Source organism: Petromyzon marinus, chromosome 51, assembly GCF_048934315.1.
Source record: "Petromyzon marinus isolate PM22_M1 ecotype Great Lakes invasive population chromosome 51, UKy_Petmar_22M1.pri1.0, whole genome shotgun sequence".
Classification (NCBI taxonomy): Eukaryota; Metazoa; Chordata; class Hyperoartia; order Petromyzontiformes; family Petromyzontidae; genus Petromyzon; species Petromyzon marinus.
The window spans coordinates 14,415,343-14,430,956 of NC_133717.1; the positions used below are offsets into that span (position 1 = coordinate 14,415,343).

The 15,614-nt window shown below is 46.4% G+C and overlaps 2 protein-coding genes and 1 long non-coding RNA gene across 6 annotated transcripts in view; 2 read left to right on the forward strand and 1 right to left on the reverse strand.

Moving 5' to 3' along the window:
• The window catches only part of CENPI (centromere protein I), a 31,193-nt gene extending 27,526 nt beyond the window's left edge, over nucleotides 1–3,667 (forward strand). For both annotated transcript variants that reach the window (XM_032973568.2, XM_032973569.2), the window contains exon 21: nucleotides 797–3,667. In XM_032973568.2, the coding sequence (XP_032829459.1) occupies nucleotides 797–916 (120 nt within the window). In that variant the 3' untranslated portion in view covers nucleotides 917–3,667. The remainder of the gene's footprint in view (nucleotides 1–796) is intronic.
• Nucleotides 2,779–7,300, reverse strand: LOC116953400 (uncharacterized). The gene is made up of 2 exons (XR_004404584.2): nucleotides 7,164–7,300; nucleotides 2,779–5,072 (listed from the first exon to the last, which is right to left on the reverse strand). It is a non-coding gene; the product is annotated as an uncharacterized LOC116953400 (long non-coding RNA).
• Nucleotides 7,131–15,614, forward strand: part of LOC116953397 (transcription regulator protein BACH1-like) — a 45,426-nt gene continuing 36,942 nt past the window's right edge. Inside the window, exons 1-2 of one of the 3 annotated variants that reach the window (XM_032973567.2) lie at nucleotides 7,155–7,260; nucleotides 7,722–7,784. The gene's annotated coding sequence lies outside the window, so the exon portion shown is untranslated. Of the gene's footprint in view, nucleotides 7,261–7,721; nucleotides 7,785–15,614 lie in introns of all 3 variants that reach the window. The other 2 variants (XM_032973565.2, XM_032973566.2) reach the window with 2 other exon arrangements.

A 15,614-nucleotide genomic window follows, 5' to 3' on the forward strand; every position in this document is an offset into this window, starting at 1 on the left:
AACACAAGATCCAGGTCCGTTTCAACACATTACATAAATCCGTGATCTGGTTCCGTCTGTAAAAGATGTGATTCCGGACATACAGTACCCTGGTGTCTACGAACTAAGTTGCCTCTGTGGTAGGAGTTACATTGGAGAAACCAAATGACATGTCTCGGACCGCATTCGTGAACACAAAGCAGACCTTAAACACGGTAGGACCAACACCAAGGCCGTGGCAGATCACTTATAATTCAGTAGGCTCACATGACATTGACTTCTCCAAGACAGGTTATTTGCAAGCCATCTGGCTACCATGAGAGATTCGTTCATGAGGCTATCCACATATACAAACACAGACAATTTCAACCGAGAAGATGGATTGTGGCTTGGCAATCATTGGAAGGATTTGATACACCATTTCGGGTCTTAATTGATTGTTCACGCTTACGGTGGCTTTCAGACAGCATACATTAATTTTTCGTCTCCCCCCTCCTCTTTTCCGAACATAGATGGACTCGTCCATCTAAACAAACTGTCAAATCGCTATCCGTGGTGCTAACGTTTAAAAATAAATAAATGCAAACTGCCACTTCTTTCAAATGTTCTTGCCGTTTGTTTTCACACCTGATGACGACTGCTTGTGTTGCAGTCGAAACGTCGTGAGACTTTTATTGTTTTATATATAATGTATTGTTTCCCTTCAACGTGACTTTACCGAAAGAACCAAGAATATGAATGTATGCATTGTTCCCGAAACTGATTGTCTTACACCAGAGCTCTCAACACTGGTTTTCTCTCCTGTGTCATGTTGCAGGGAGTTGCCTGGGAGAACTACGTGGATTTTCTCTGCACCCTGTACATGAAGGGCCTGAAGAATCTCATTCAGTACAGTGTCAAACGGGAGGGTCATATTTGGCCATCGGGAGCACAGTAAACGAATCAGTAACTCGCGTACAGCTTTATAAGAGCTCGCAGAAACAGAAAAACAATGATTTATGCAATATCTGGATATCACACTGGAACTCCAAATTTGCAACACTTGCTAATTTTCTAGCTGTGCCAAAATCACTCATTCCCGTTGTTATCCTCGTGCCAATGCAGAGTAAATTTTGAATGTGAGTTCATGGTCCCAGAGTTGCTCCCATCAAGACCTTTTCACCGAACCTGAAGTGACGGATCAACGTCGATGTTCCATCTTGACTCTTAAGGGCCAGAGGCATCATTATTAACATCTGATAAAGGGCAAGGGTCCCACACGGTCTCCGTAGCATCACTCATATTCTCTGAAGTAAACCTCAACTTCTGTACACTTTGATCTTCCAATCTCCAGAGTAACAACAACTTCTCTACACTGTTCCATGTGATAGGATCGTCAAAAGGTGCACAAAGATGCAAGGAGTCTTCTACAGAGACAAAGTAGGTTCCATGCCTGAGGGGGCCTCGGTCCCTTGGCGTATTAGTGTATTAAAACCCATACGAATTGTTCTGACAGAAGAGAGGTGAGCCTGAATGCAGAACACACTATCCCATTGTGTGTCATGCCAGCTTGAGCTGTTCACAAGCAGCACTGTCATTTAGCCTCGTGGGTTGTTGCGGCAACATTTCTATGTTTGTGTATATACAATATGTAGTAGACAGTATAAGAACACATAGTAGTTAAGAGAGCCTTATCACTTAAGTGAGTATTTAATCTGCTTGCATTACCTACAGTATGTTTTCCATTCGCCTGTTGGCAAAACACCACCCATCTCTTTATATCAACCTAATGTCTTTGTTTAAAATTGTATTAAGTAACATGCCTGTTGCCTAAATGATGATCGCATGGTGGTGTAATGATGATGTGGAATATAGCTAGTGCTTAATGTGAGTAAATGAGAAAATGTCTGTAAATATGTACAGGACCTGTATTTTTCTATATATAAAGTATGTGATCTGCTATTAGATTCCTTTTATTTTGCACATGTGAATGATATTATTTAATTGATGTTAATATTTGGTCATTCATGTTTTTCACAGTGCCACTTAACATTCATCAGGCAGTGGGTCCGATTGCTTATTAATATGGGTTGTTGCTCATGTCAGTTGGCAGCCCTGAGTGAGAAAAAAAACATGGTATGAACCAGTACCTGTGGAGAGATAATGAACTCGGCTACTTGCGACTGGGGATTATAATTCACCTTCATTTAATCACGTGCTCCGTTAAAGCAGCAAATGTCACTCGCCGTGTTACATTCTGGTTTTACGACCTTGAAAAGAGTACTCTTGCCGCACTGAGCAAAGTGAATGGGACCACGTTTTCTGAGTTCACGTTTGGTTTTAATTAGAATAGAAATAAATATTCCAGAGCAACCTATCTGGTCGTAAGTGGGTGGTATTAAGACAACCCTGCTGAGGTCCTGGGTAACAATTTAATTTCACAATGGATATTACATTTTGTTGAAAAAGTTGTACAAATGTAGGAAATGTCTTGTTAATGGAGTTACAAGCCCAATCCAGACATACCTACTAGCAGCCAGTTGTATGAGCACATTAAACACTTAAATGCCAAACAACATCCGTGCAGGTGGCACTGGCAGAGTGCCTGATTCACATTGGCAAGGGATTAACGCTGCCCATCTAAGCTCTGCGATTCAGTAGCTGTGTTCAAACAATAGTTTCCCTCTTTGTAGACATTCCTGCCAAAGGAATGTGGAATTTACATGACTGGCTCAGGACTGCCCATGGTGTTGAGCGTCACTGAATTGTCACTTGAGCAAAGAGACACCTGGACCTCGAAACACTTAATGACAACTCAAATTTCAATATATTCTGCAAGTTTATTTTATTGGGACCACTTATTAATACTTGCATGTATATGTACTGTGTATGCATGTATGTATGTTTTATGTAAAAACGTGTATCACGAGAACCCGTAGTGGAAAACCATATTGTATAGAACCTCAGCGTTTTCTCGGTAATTGAATCGTGTTCCGTTATGTATTTCCACATCTGACTAAATATTGGACTTCCATATTTACGTTAACCGGCAGCATGTTTAAATACGTTAATTGTGGACCCGTTAGCCATCGACAGCAGCAGTTCCGTGTGTTAATAGGATGTTGATGGTTTACCAGATGGTATTGGTAGATGCACTCTTTCTAAACATACTCTTTGGTTCTATTCGGTAAAGTCACTTTACCGAATAGAACCAAAGAGTATGGATCCTTGCAGTCACGAAAGCTTCAAATCTAGAATCTTTCTAAACAGTTTGTTTAAAAAAATATTGCATTAGACCTCAGCGCTTGGTCAGGTGATGATCCCCACAAGAGAGAAACTGGTTCACGGTTCACATGTTTGCCGATAGGAATGTACATTTTGGAAATAACATCTGATAAACTGGTCGTAATTGTTTGATAGCACGTCTGACTGCTGACGAACTGGGTAATGCAATTCTAGAATGCTAATAGGCCAATGAACATGTTTTATTGTTGTGGATATACGTAATGGAAAATTGTTGGCTGAATACCTATTTTTTTATTGCTTTTAGTTCATATTTTATCAATGGCACCTAAACATTTAGTTTTTGATGTACAAAGTTTTAATATCCCTTCCTTAGAGCCGCATATTCTCAAGTGTTAACGTTTAGTTTTTTATCTGTTAATAAATAACACAGTCGTGTACATGTACAGGACTTTGCCCAGAAGTGCATATGTATATACGTGGTGATCACTTGCTTAATCTACTTAAATATGTACATACAGGCAGTCCTCGATTTACGAACACCCGCACGTACGAACCAGCTTCCATGAATATATATTTTTTAAACTTTGAATTAAAACACGAACTCTCACTTGCAAATTCAACCGCTGCACTATTTTGTTCAGCTGAGCGATCCTCGAGATGTAAATGAGTCACTCGTACTGGGAGCGAGTGTTTGTGCATTTAAATACAGTAGATTTTTTGTTCTGGCTTACGATCCGTTTAACTTAAGAACGGGCCCCATAAACTAATTGTGTTCGTAAGTCGATGACTGCTCGTGCTGCTTATAACAAAAGTTATTGAATTATTTTGAATGAGTCGTCGCAGGTTTATTGCAGAAGATGGCCCAAAAGTTATGCAACGTTTACTGCTTAAGCCAACGATGTTAACCGACGTGGGACTAATTTTACCAATACAAAATAACGGATATCAGACTTTTCCGAATTAAGAGCGTTATATTTATGGGTAATCGGGTCGTGTTATTTAAACATAAATTATGGTCTCATTTAAGTTGAGACCACCACACTTGCAGGTCTTAAACGGAACTAAAACTGCCTTAAACCCCAGTGGCTGAAGGCATGTTATCGGATAAAATACGCTCCAATTTGACATGCAAGGTGGAAACTGGGAGGTGCGAGACAGATTTATTTAACGGTTCCTTAGCTGGTAGTGTGCCAAGTGACTAGAGAATATCGTATGGCATCTATTTTTAATAATGGAGAGAAACTTGAGTCTGGAAAACACGGACGTGTTTAGCTTTGCATCAATCACTGCAGTTATTAGAAAGCATTCTGCATGCCTCGTTATGCAAGTTTGCAGAGCCACAGTTAACCAGGCTCAACATCATGGGCAGTTAACTTGCAGTGTTGTGTAACGCATCTATATATTGCTGTTATATTTTTTTACCAGAACTCTCAGCCCAATTTGAAGCAATGGTCAGAACATATACGATCACTGCTTTATAAGGCAATTCATGGCCAATGGTGTAAGCATTGTGTTCCATTAGAAAATGTATAGAATATTGAGGGTTTAAAATAGGTGCTTACACGAATGGTAAACAATGCGAGCACCGTAAGCAATGATAATGGGCAATGGCAGGTGAATGTGACCCGTGCAGTAGGCATGTCGGATTTAGACATCACAATCCATGTCGCTCCCGCACACGTCTCCACCGCATCACTTTCGGAGGTGGTGTAAGTCTCCCGCTTCTATTCCGCCACATAGTTGTCCTTCCCCGCACCTCCGATCGGCACGGTGAGCTCCGTACGGTGCGAAAGAAGTTCAACACAGTACACGCATCTTGCCGTGCGAGTCCACAGTTCCAGTCCCAGGTCCTTTGTGATTCCTCACTCCTGTGGAAGAACACGAGTTCAGTTTCATTTATTTGGTATAGCCCTGTGAGCCATTCGGCTCTTGAATCGGGTGCAACCGCAACAAACAAAAAACATGAACAAGAAAACATCTTAAAGTGACTGAGACTACAAACAGAAAATTCAGGAAACACAGCAAAATATTCCTGAAAAAGCACCATACACCAACGCTGTGCAAAAATCCCAGTGGGATGCAAGTCAAACAACAAGAACAACAGACGTCGGGGGGGGGGAGAACCGAGTCGTTTTGTCACCAGGACGTAGGGTCAGCCACCACCGAGCTAAGCGGGACACCAGGGTCGCGTGTGGCGAAGCTGGTGATCCCTTACAAAGGCGAGTCGCGTTGCCATCCGAGAAAACACGACTTGAGTGCAGTGCCGGATTAAGCAAGTATGGGGCCTGTAGCGTATGTTATAAAGGGGCCCTAAATATAAAAAAAATGTAAAACTTTTTTTGTATAGTTAAGTAATCGTATTTTTTCATTTGCTATACAGCCAGATAATACGACATCGCGTAACCTTAAACAGTCGTTTGTAAAAGTTGAAGGTGGTATAGTACTATAGTAATAGAGCAAGCGCAGAATCACTGAATCGGAATCAAAGTGCGGGGCCCGTAGCATATGTAGATACTTTTGCTGCTCGGATAATCCGGCACTGCTTGAGTGTCACCGAGAGAGAGAGTAATGCAGTGGCTAAGAGTTCTTGAAACGGGCAGGGGGTCAACAGTCATTGCATCTCGCAGTGGTTATCCTTCTGGCTTGGGGGGGGTGGTACGGGGGGACAGCACCCGCCAAACTGGACAGCTTTATTAATTTATTTTCAGTAATTTACAATATAAATTAATTACATGCACCCGCGATTCCTAATGTGGGACAAAGTGGTGAACCCCCTGCTGAAAATATCGAAGTCAAAACTCCGCCTATGCCTCTTGGATATATTCCCACCTTCGGCTGCCACTATTGTCCAGGGTTAGTGGACCACCACGGGATAGGGGTTGGTGGATCAGAATACTTATTTACACTGGGGGAATCCGATAAGCTACATATCTCTTTTTCAGTAGGGGGTGGGTAAGAACATGACAACAAACGGTACAAACACATGATATCAGTGCAAAGTACAAGAAATGTAAACGTCACCCAAACACATGCAAATAAAACTAAACCATGCCCATCCTACCAGGCATAGCCCACTGAAGTATTAACTTATTTTTCAAAAGCGACCTGGTCGCAATTGATGGCTCAGAAAAATGGCCCATCATTTGGACATTTATAGCACTAAAACACTCTAAATCTCAATGCATACTTCTAAATGTGGATCATCGGTAGCAACAGCGTCGTCATCGTGACCATTATATTCATCTATCGTTACCATCAATCGACACATTCTTCATTGATCAGTTTAAGAAATTGTCTTAGGGGCCGTCCATGAATGACCTCACGCACCTAGGGGGGGGGTCAGACATTTGTGACGAGGGGGGGGGGGGTGAGAAATGTGACGTAACATCAAAATGCGCAACTTTAAATAAATATAGACAACACGTTCTACATTTTGATTTAAAGCTTTCGTGGCTGCAGGGATTCATATTCTTGGTTCTTTCGGTAAAGTCACGTAGAAGGGAAACAATAAAATAATAAAAATATAAAACAATACAATTCTCACGACATCACCCCCACGTCAGGCAGCCAGCAAAACTTTGCATATCGTATATGTTCAGTGAGGAAAAAAACATTTGTGTTCCAATGAGCAACATTGATCACGGTATAGGGATTCCACGGCGGTATTATCAGATATTAGTGATGTCGAACGCGCGCGAGACGTGACGTCACGTTGCGTCCTGATGCGGGCCACAAAGCGCATGGCCGTGACGTCACTCCCGCTCCCACTTGGCCGTGACATTGGTGAAGTGACGTCATCAGAGCAGAATCTCGAGCAACATTGAAGCTGGCCGAAACGTCACGGCGAGGGGGGGGCGGGGCCGTCAATGCGCGCGTGTCGTCACGCTGGGGGAGGGGCCGTGATGGCGGGACGCGGTGACTCCGCGCTCCGCTGCTGCAGGCAGGAGGAGAAGACCCACCCCGAGTGCACGGGAGCCGCCGTCTCGCTCTGACGCCGCCGCGGCTGCGCTCGCCTTGGCGTTGTGGCGCGGCGCATGGGCGGGGAGCGCGGCTGAGGTGAGAGGCGCGGGGCGAGTGGGGGGGCCCGCGCTGTCCGAGGTCGTGGCTTAACCATCGCCGCGGCGGCGCGGCCGCGCCGTGCCTCTGATTGGCCGAGGCACATCACGTGGCGCCGTGGTGGGACAAACCAAACGGCGACGTTGAGGGGGGGGGAGTGTGGAGACGAGGGGCGCGCGTTAGGCTCGGACCACGCGGCTTTGGCCGCTGCTCGGGGTCTTCGCTGATTGGGCGCCACGCTGTGCCAATCGCTGCGCTAAGTGACGTCGTCTCCTGGCGCCAGTCGCGCATCGGCCGCTCCAAAAAACGCGCGCCCGTCGACGCGATTGCTGGTCAATGGAACGTCTGGTCACGTGACAGACACATCTGCCCTGACCACGTGGTGTATGGGGGGGGTCACGTGATTCACGGTGAGGCCGACCTGGCGACACCACGTGCTGCTGCTGCTGCTGACGCTGCAGGGGGAGGAGAGCCTTGGGACATGCGCCGGGACCCCGAGTAGAGGTCACCAGCAAGTCACCCAGGTGAGGTGTGGTGGATGCCCTGGCCAGGTGAGTTGTGATGGGTGGTGCGAGGTTCTGCTGGCCAGGGGAGTGTGTGTGGTGGTGGTGGTGGTGGGTGGATGGGTGGGGGCTGCTGTGATTGTTACCCTTGCCAGGTGCGAATGTGCACAAGGTGAAGGGAGGTTGCGCTGAACGAGATGACTGTTGCAGGGTTGAGCAGCTGTGATATCAATCGAGTGTGTATGTAGGAGAGATTGTGGTCCTGGCTAGGTGTGTGTGTGTAATGGTTCGGCGGAGAGTGGGCCTGGATAGGTTTGTGTGTGTGTGTGTGATGTGTGGGAAGCTGTAAGCCCCAGGCTACTTTGGGCTCGCCTTCCCATCAACCAGAGGCGAGGAGTGGTGGTCGTGGTTACTTATGCCCCCACCGAAGACGAACATCCGTGGAGGGATGCAGGCAAAGTCGATGAGTCAGATGCCTTCTATGACCTGTCACAGGTGCTGGCTAAAGTGGCCCCTCGGGATAGAGTCATCTTGATGGGTGATTTCAATGCCCGAGTTGGTCATGATGCTGGCACCTGGTCTAGAGTGATTGAAGGGCATGGGCCAGATCAGCTCAATAACGGGCTTGTAATTACCAACACGCTGTTCCGGCATCGGCGCATCCACACAACATCATGGATACATGCTGGGTCCAAGCACGAACATCTGCTGGACTACATAGTGACGGACCAGCGGATGCGAGCCCATGTCCTTGACACCAGGACCTACCGTGGAGCTGATCTGCCCTCTGACCATTGACTAGTCATCTGTAAGATGCGCCTGCCATTCTTCCACTCCTGTGGTGGGTGTACACCCAGGACCCCATTCCAACCTAAAGTGGCCTGGTCTCAGTTATCTGATGAAAGTTGCAAGCGAGAATTTCATCATCGCCTGCGGCTGGGGTTGGCATCGTCCCCCACTCCTCCTGATGTCGAGGGTAAATGGGCGAGGTTTAGGACTGTCACTCATGCAGCTGCATTGGCTGCTTTGGGTACGCGGTCCAGACCTCCCCAGAGACCCTGGCTGACAGAGGAGGTATTCAGGATGGTTGAGAAAAAGCGACAGGCCCACTGTCATCGGCTACAGCATCCCACGTCAGAGAATGAGGAGTCTTACCGCAGCATTCGCTCGAAAGTTCGGAGAGCCGTGATGCGCTGCAAGGATCAGAATCAGAATCAGAAAGGGTTTTATTCGCCATGTAAGTTCACACCGACACGGAATTTACTTTGGCAGGATGGTGCATACATTCAACATATAGGAATCTAAAATCTTAAATAAGTTTTAAACAAGTCTTACTATAATAAGGGTTAAAAGTCTAACACTAAGGGGCTGAAGTATATAAAATTAAATAAATATCGAATATAAAATAGCTTTAAGATATAATTTAAAAATACAAATAGGGAAACATAGTTAATATCAGCAACGTGTCGTTATGTAGATCAAATGTTAAAAACAGTGTTAGCCCTTGGCCTTGTTTAACAGGCCAGCAGCAGATGGGAAGAAACTGTTTTTATGGCGTGAGGTTTTGGTCCTGATGGACCGAAGCCTTCTGCCGGAGGGGAGTAGCTGAAACAGAGAGTGTCCAGGGTGGGAGAAATCGGCCATAATCTTCCTCGCTCGCCTCATAGACCTTGTCGTGTGCAGGTCCTCGAGGGTCGGTAGATTGCAGGCAATTACCTTCTCAGCAGTGTGGATGATACGCTGCAGTCTGCTCTTGTCCTTGGCAGTGGCAGCAGCGTACCAGACGGTTATGGAGGAGGTGAGGATGGATTCAATGATCGCTGTATAGAATTGCACCATCATTGTCTTTGGCAGGTTGAATTTCTTCAGCTGCCGTAGAAAGTACATCCTCTGTTGAGCTTTCTTGGTGAGGGAGCTGATGTTCAATTCCCACTTGAGGTCCCGGGAGAGAATAGTGCCCAGGAAGCGGAAGGGTTGCTGAGGAGATGGAGTCTGCCTCAGTGGCCCGCGATCACAAATCTCTATTTAGCTCGATCAAAAAAGTAACCTGCAGCGCCACACCTATTGCCATCATTAGGGGAAAAAACGGTGATCCAATCGTCGACCCCCAGGAAAAGGTTTGCAGATTTGCTGAGCATTTCTGTGAGGTCCTGGGGGAGGGGAAATCCCTCCGCCAGGAAAACATCGTGGCACAAAGTGGGGATGACCCTGCTGAGGCTGCGGTGCCTCATATATTGGAGGAAGTCACCCCCTGTGAGTGGCTGGTTGAGGTGCCATCTGTTGAGGAAGTACTGAAGGCGATCCGGAGTCTGAGACCAGGAAAGGCACCAGGCAGAGATGATCTCCCAAGCAAAATGCTGAGGGAGGGTGGCGTTTGTACACAGACTGCCCTATATGACATCATAACAACAGTCTGGACCACTGGATGGGTTCCGCAGGATTGTAAGGATGCCCTGGTGGTCCCCCTCTGCTCACGGGCATCTCACTCCTCAGTGTGCCGGGAAAGTTCCTGGCAACGATTATTCAAAATCGCCTTGGCAGGCACGCTGAGGAAAGGCTTGCGGAGCCCCAATGCGGTTTCAGGAAAGGGCGGTCCTGCACAGATGCCATATTTTCTGTCCGTCTGCTACAGCAGACGTGGAGGGAATTCCAGCAAGACCTACATCTCTGCTTTATTGACCTGGTCAAGGCGTATGATACTATCAGTCGGCCTGGGCTCTGGGTTGTTCTTCGTGCTTTTGGAGTCCCTGACCCTCTGCTTACGATCATTAAGGACCTTCATGATGGTGAGCGGGCCCGGGTAAAACTACATTGCTGGGAGTCATATCCATTCCCTGTACACCTTGGGGTATGACAGGGATGTCGTCTGGCTCCCACATTATTTAACATCTATTTTGACCATGTAGTTCGTGAAGCCTTCAATAGCTCTACCGGGGGAATCTCCATTTGGTACAGATATAATGGGAGGCTGATCGATGCCCGGGTGCGGTCAAGGGATGGCTCCCTATTGCTCAACCATGTTATGTATGCCGATGATTTAGTAATAGCTGCTCATTCAGAGGAGGAGTTGGAGACGCTGCTGCTGAGACTGGAGCGTGCCACTAAGAGATGGGGCCTTTCCATCAGCCCCACCAAAACTAAGCACCTGCCTGGGTATTTTGTACCATCGGACACTCCACCCCCACTACTCCCAATTGGTGATGGGACAGTTGTGGAGAGAGTGGAGAGTTTCCCATATCTGGGCAGTGTACTTATGACCGGCTCCAGTTTAACAGCAGAGGTCTCACTCCGAATCAGTCGAGCGGCAATATCTTTTCATCGGTTGCGTAACGCTGTGTGGAAGCTACCTGGTCTGTCGCTCCGCACTAAGCTTCAGGTCTTCTCAGCCACGGTCATTCCCTCCCTTCTCTACGCTTGCGAAACATGGACCCCCCTAATGGAACATATTCACCGGTTAGAAACATTTAGGCTAGCCTGCCTACGATCCATCCTGGGTTTAACCAGGCTGGATTGTGTGAGGAGCTCACAAATCCTTGAAAGATCTGGGCAAGGTCCCATCGGTGAGCTCCTCCGGCAGGCAAAGCTGCGTTGGCTGGGTCATGTAGCCCGCATGCCTAGCCACCGCATGCAGAAACAGCTTTTGTTCGGCCAGATCGAGGGGGCTAAACGGGCGCGGCACGGGCTGGAGAAGAGATGGAGTGATGTGGTACAGGAGGACGTGGAGCTGAGTGGACTTGCCGATGACTGGTACCAGTGGTGTCAAGATCGGCCTCTGTGGAGGAGGCTAGTGAAGGACGCTTCTGGGCAGTTGGAGGCAGTCGCCCTCCAACAACAACGGAGGGCGGTGGGTTGGTCTGAAAACATCAGCAGGAGTTGGCACTTGGCTCTCACCGCATCGTGGCGATGTCTTTACCAGCGGACGCTGTGCGTTGCCTTTCGTTGGCATTCGCCTATGGAATCTGATTGATTGATTGCTTCTGTGGACAGGTGTCTTTTATACAGGTAACAAGCTGAGATTAGGAGCACTTTCTTTAAGAGTGTGCTCCTAATCTCAGCTCGTTACCTGTATAAAAGACACCTGGGAGCCAGAAATCATTCTGATTGAGAGGGGGTCAAATATGTATTTCCCTCATTAAAATGCAAATCAATTTATACTATTTTTGACATGCGTTTTTCCGGATTTTTTTGTTGTTATTCTGTCTCTCACTGTTCAAATAAACCTATATAAGTATAGACTGATCATTTCTTTTTCAGTGGGCAAACGTACAAAATCAGTAGGGGATCAAATACTTTTTTCCCTCAATGTAGATGAACAGGAAGTTTTATAAACAGGAAGTTTGTGAGATAAATATGAAGTTTGATAAATAGGAAGTTTGTGAGATAAACAGGAAGTTTGTGAGATAAATATGAAGTTTGATAAACAGGAAGTTTGTGAGATAAACAGGACGTTTGTGAGATAAATATTAAGTTTGTGAAATAAACACGGAGTTAGATAAACAGGAAGTTTGTGAGATATACAGGCAGAGGACTGCCTGAACACAATGACATTCCCAGGGTTATCTTGCTTTGGATAGAATCCAGTGGTCTCTACAAGGCCTTTTTGCCAAGAGCGCATCGCTGGTGAATGGCGTCAACGCTTTGACAAGGCCCTTTTCTCTACAATGTAGCAGTCTTGTTGACGTCCCCATGCCGTCGGGAGACGTTTATCAAGGCGTTGCCCTCCTCTGCAGATGCGTCTGCTGTGCTTTACCTTTGGCTGAGAGAGAGTTTACGAGCCGCAATTCCGCGTGGTTTTATGCAGCCGCGTCACAGAGTGGCGTACAGATATCTAGCGACACTGCACAGTCATGACAGGTCAATAGATCACGGGGGCGAGGCGGGGAACAAGCGGATATTTCTCAAAGTATGCGAGTGCTGTACTGTACTGAACACCACAGTGTCATGTTCGCTTGTTTCAAGCCATGGGGGTGGTGCCCATCCCTTGCCTGCGGTCCTTAGTGGTGAAAATTCCACATTCCTGCGGTGAGGAGCAATTTCTCCTTGAAGGAAGACGCAAACCCAGTGAGAATTAGGGTTTTATTTTGTTTCCAGAAACGCACCGAGCCATGGCAGTGCAGCAGCGTGGATCTCCTCCTGCTGCTGCTGGGGGAAGGAATCTGCCCATTCACCTGTCAGACGGCATCCAAGCGGCGCTGCAATTGAGTGCCCCCCCCCCCCCCAGCCAGTACTCACTGCCGTCTCCCAGCAGGCACCAACGCGTTGTGACGTGGCTGTCCTGCCGGCTCCCACACTGCAACCGCGCTGGAAATCGCCCGTCATCTCCCACAAGTCGAGTGTATTTTGTTCTGTTTGGCAATGTGATGAGAAGTGGTTGCAAAACAATTTAGGAATCGCCAGGCTGTGGATCACCGTAGTCCATAGCCCTGAGTGTACCACAGCCTAGCAGTGAAAGTGTGTTGGTACACATCTTCCGAGATATGGGTGGCTCTTTCTGCTTTAGTTTGGGTTCCGTAGCAACAGATTTTTTCACGTGAAGCCCGCGTCACGTCTGAAACTGCGCTCAAAATAGGAACTTGTGTTTTGAGTTGAGTCTTCCTTTACTATAACGACAAGGGGGAGTGGGGGGGGGGGTACTCACCACATTTTCTCTGTGTTCATGTGCTGTATATGGGAAGGAAGCGTTTTATTGACATGCGGATAAACGATGCCGAATAAATCCTATTTGCTTGTATTTTTTCGTAGCGGTTTGCAGCCATGATTCTCATGAAGTGAATATTAGTGTCTGAACCTCGCCTTAAGTTCAGTTCTTTTCATTGAATGCATGCTTCTGCATCCCAGCGCCTTCCGATTAGCACGGTTGGCTTCGTACAGTACGAAAGAAGTTCAATGTACACGCATACAGCATCAGAACTGGGGGGACAAAGTTGACTGCGCTAGCTGAGAGGTGGCCAGATGACTGTGCTGTCATCCTGTCTCATGCGTGGACTTTCTCTGGATACTCCCATTTCCTGCCGCTTGTTAAGAGCTCAATAATGGCATTGGCCAACATCCCCAATGTAGAAACCCTCCTGAAAAAGTATTCAGACTAAGTGAGGCTGTTCTGAGTAAGTAATTGACATGATGATGATCATTTTTAGTGACATTAACATCTAATAGGTGATCGCTTGACATTGTTTCTCCTAATAGTAGTGAGGCTTACATTGAGGATCTGAGTGTATGAATACACGATCAGCTGTTTAAGATGACAGGCTGAGAGCTTTAATATGGTTTAAGTTACAATTTCATGAAGAGTGTTAATTGGTTAGTGACAGGTAATTGTACTCGCTTAGGTGATTCTGACGCAGTTGATCACTTGCTTCATCAGTTTATTGGGCTGCTCTTGGGACCATTAGTGCCACAAGCGTTGTGGCGATGGTGAATACAATGGGACTGCATGTGGCCTCTGAGTTCCCCCATTCTCTGGGCTGTGTGACATGTAGAGCCGAGCACACTGGCTACTTGAGGAATGTGCGGCCGACAACGTTAGACTGAGGTGGAATGCATGGAGCCAGATGACGGTGCTGTGCGGGCAGCATCTGTGCAATCGTGCAGAGCCGTTGCAGCAGCAGCAGTTGTTGAGTGGCTGCGCTGGAAAATAAAACCCAAGGCCTCCCTCGCGCCCCAGGGCTTGCGGAGATGTGTCTCGGCATGTACATGCTTTGGCTCATTCTTCAGGTTTTTTGCTTTGTATTTTCACGTTGGGATGGTTATCGTCCAACTGCCCACGGACTCTCAGTCTCACGGTCAAGTCATCAAATCTCTTCTATTGACTTGGCTGAATTGCCTTATGTTCATCTTTTTTTATATTGCAACACCATCCCAACTATGAGGCATCCGTTACTTATTATCCTCTTCATGTCCCCACCGGTGACGTATTATCCAAGCGGTTTCCATCTCAAAGTTTTTAGGGGAAAATAAATCACGTTCTGTTTTTGAATCTTTTTCTAAGCTCTCTTAACCATTCCCCCCACCCTTCCAAGCAGTATCCTGTCTCATTCCATGAATTTCTCAAAATTCTTCGACAGCTCAATAACTCAAATTCATCTGTGTGTAATGTTTATATTATTCTTATTCAATGCGCTTGATTCTAACCCTCTGACAACCAATCGGTCGTGTTGCAGTGTGATTGACACGACTTTCGGTAGAGGTGTAGCGATGCATCGGTTCATCAGTTGGTATTGATTTTTGAGCTCGTAATACATGTATCGAAAGGAAGGTTTCACAATCAATCTTGTTCATTTGATATACCCCAATATCATTGGTTCTTAAGGCCTCTCCAGCCATTCGTGGCTGCTACGTTTAACATCGTTACAAGCATAACAGATTTCTGAGGTTGTATTCCCTAACGCAGTGGTTCTTAATCTTATTGGAGGTACTGAACCCTGCAAGCTTCATCAGTGCATTCAACGAAACCTTTGTAAATGGAAAAATAAAATGATCTCTTCATAAGATAGGTATATATTTTATTAGTGCACAAAATGAACCATGCATCAGTTGCACACAAAATCACTGTGTTCAAAGAACAAAACCAACAAAACATGAATTTCACGCAAAAACATATCTCAATTAATATTTACTGCAAATCAATGTGACTTTCGCTGTTGCCTTTCAGATACAAGTTCATAAATGCACGGCTTCACCTTGGCAAGTGCCACTCTCATATCATTTTCGCAACAAAGTCTGTTCCTTTTCTTAGTTTTTATGTCTACCATCCTCTAAAAAGATTGCTCGCAAAGATACGTTGTAACAAACGGTGTGAGTATCTCAAGGGCTTTCTTAGCAATGAGAGGGTATGGTACGATTTGGTGACAC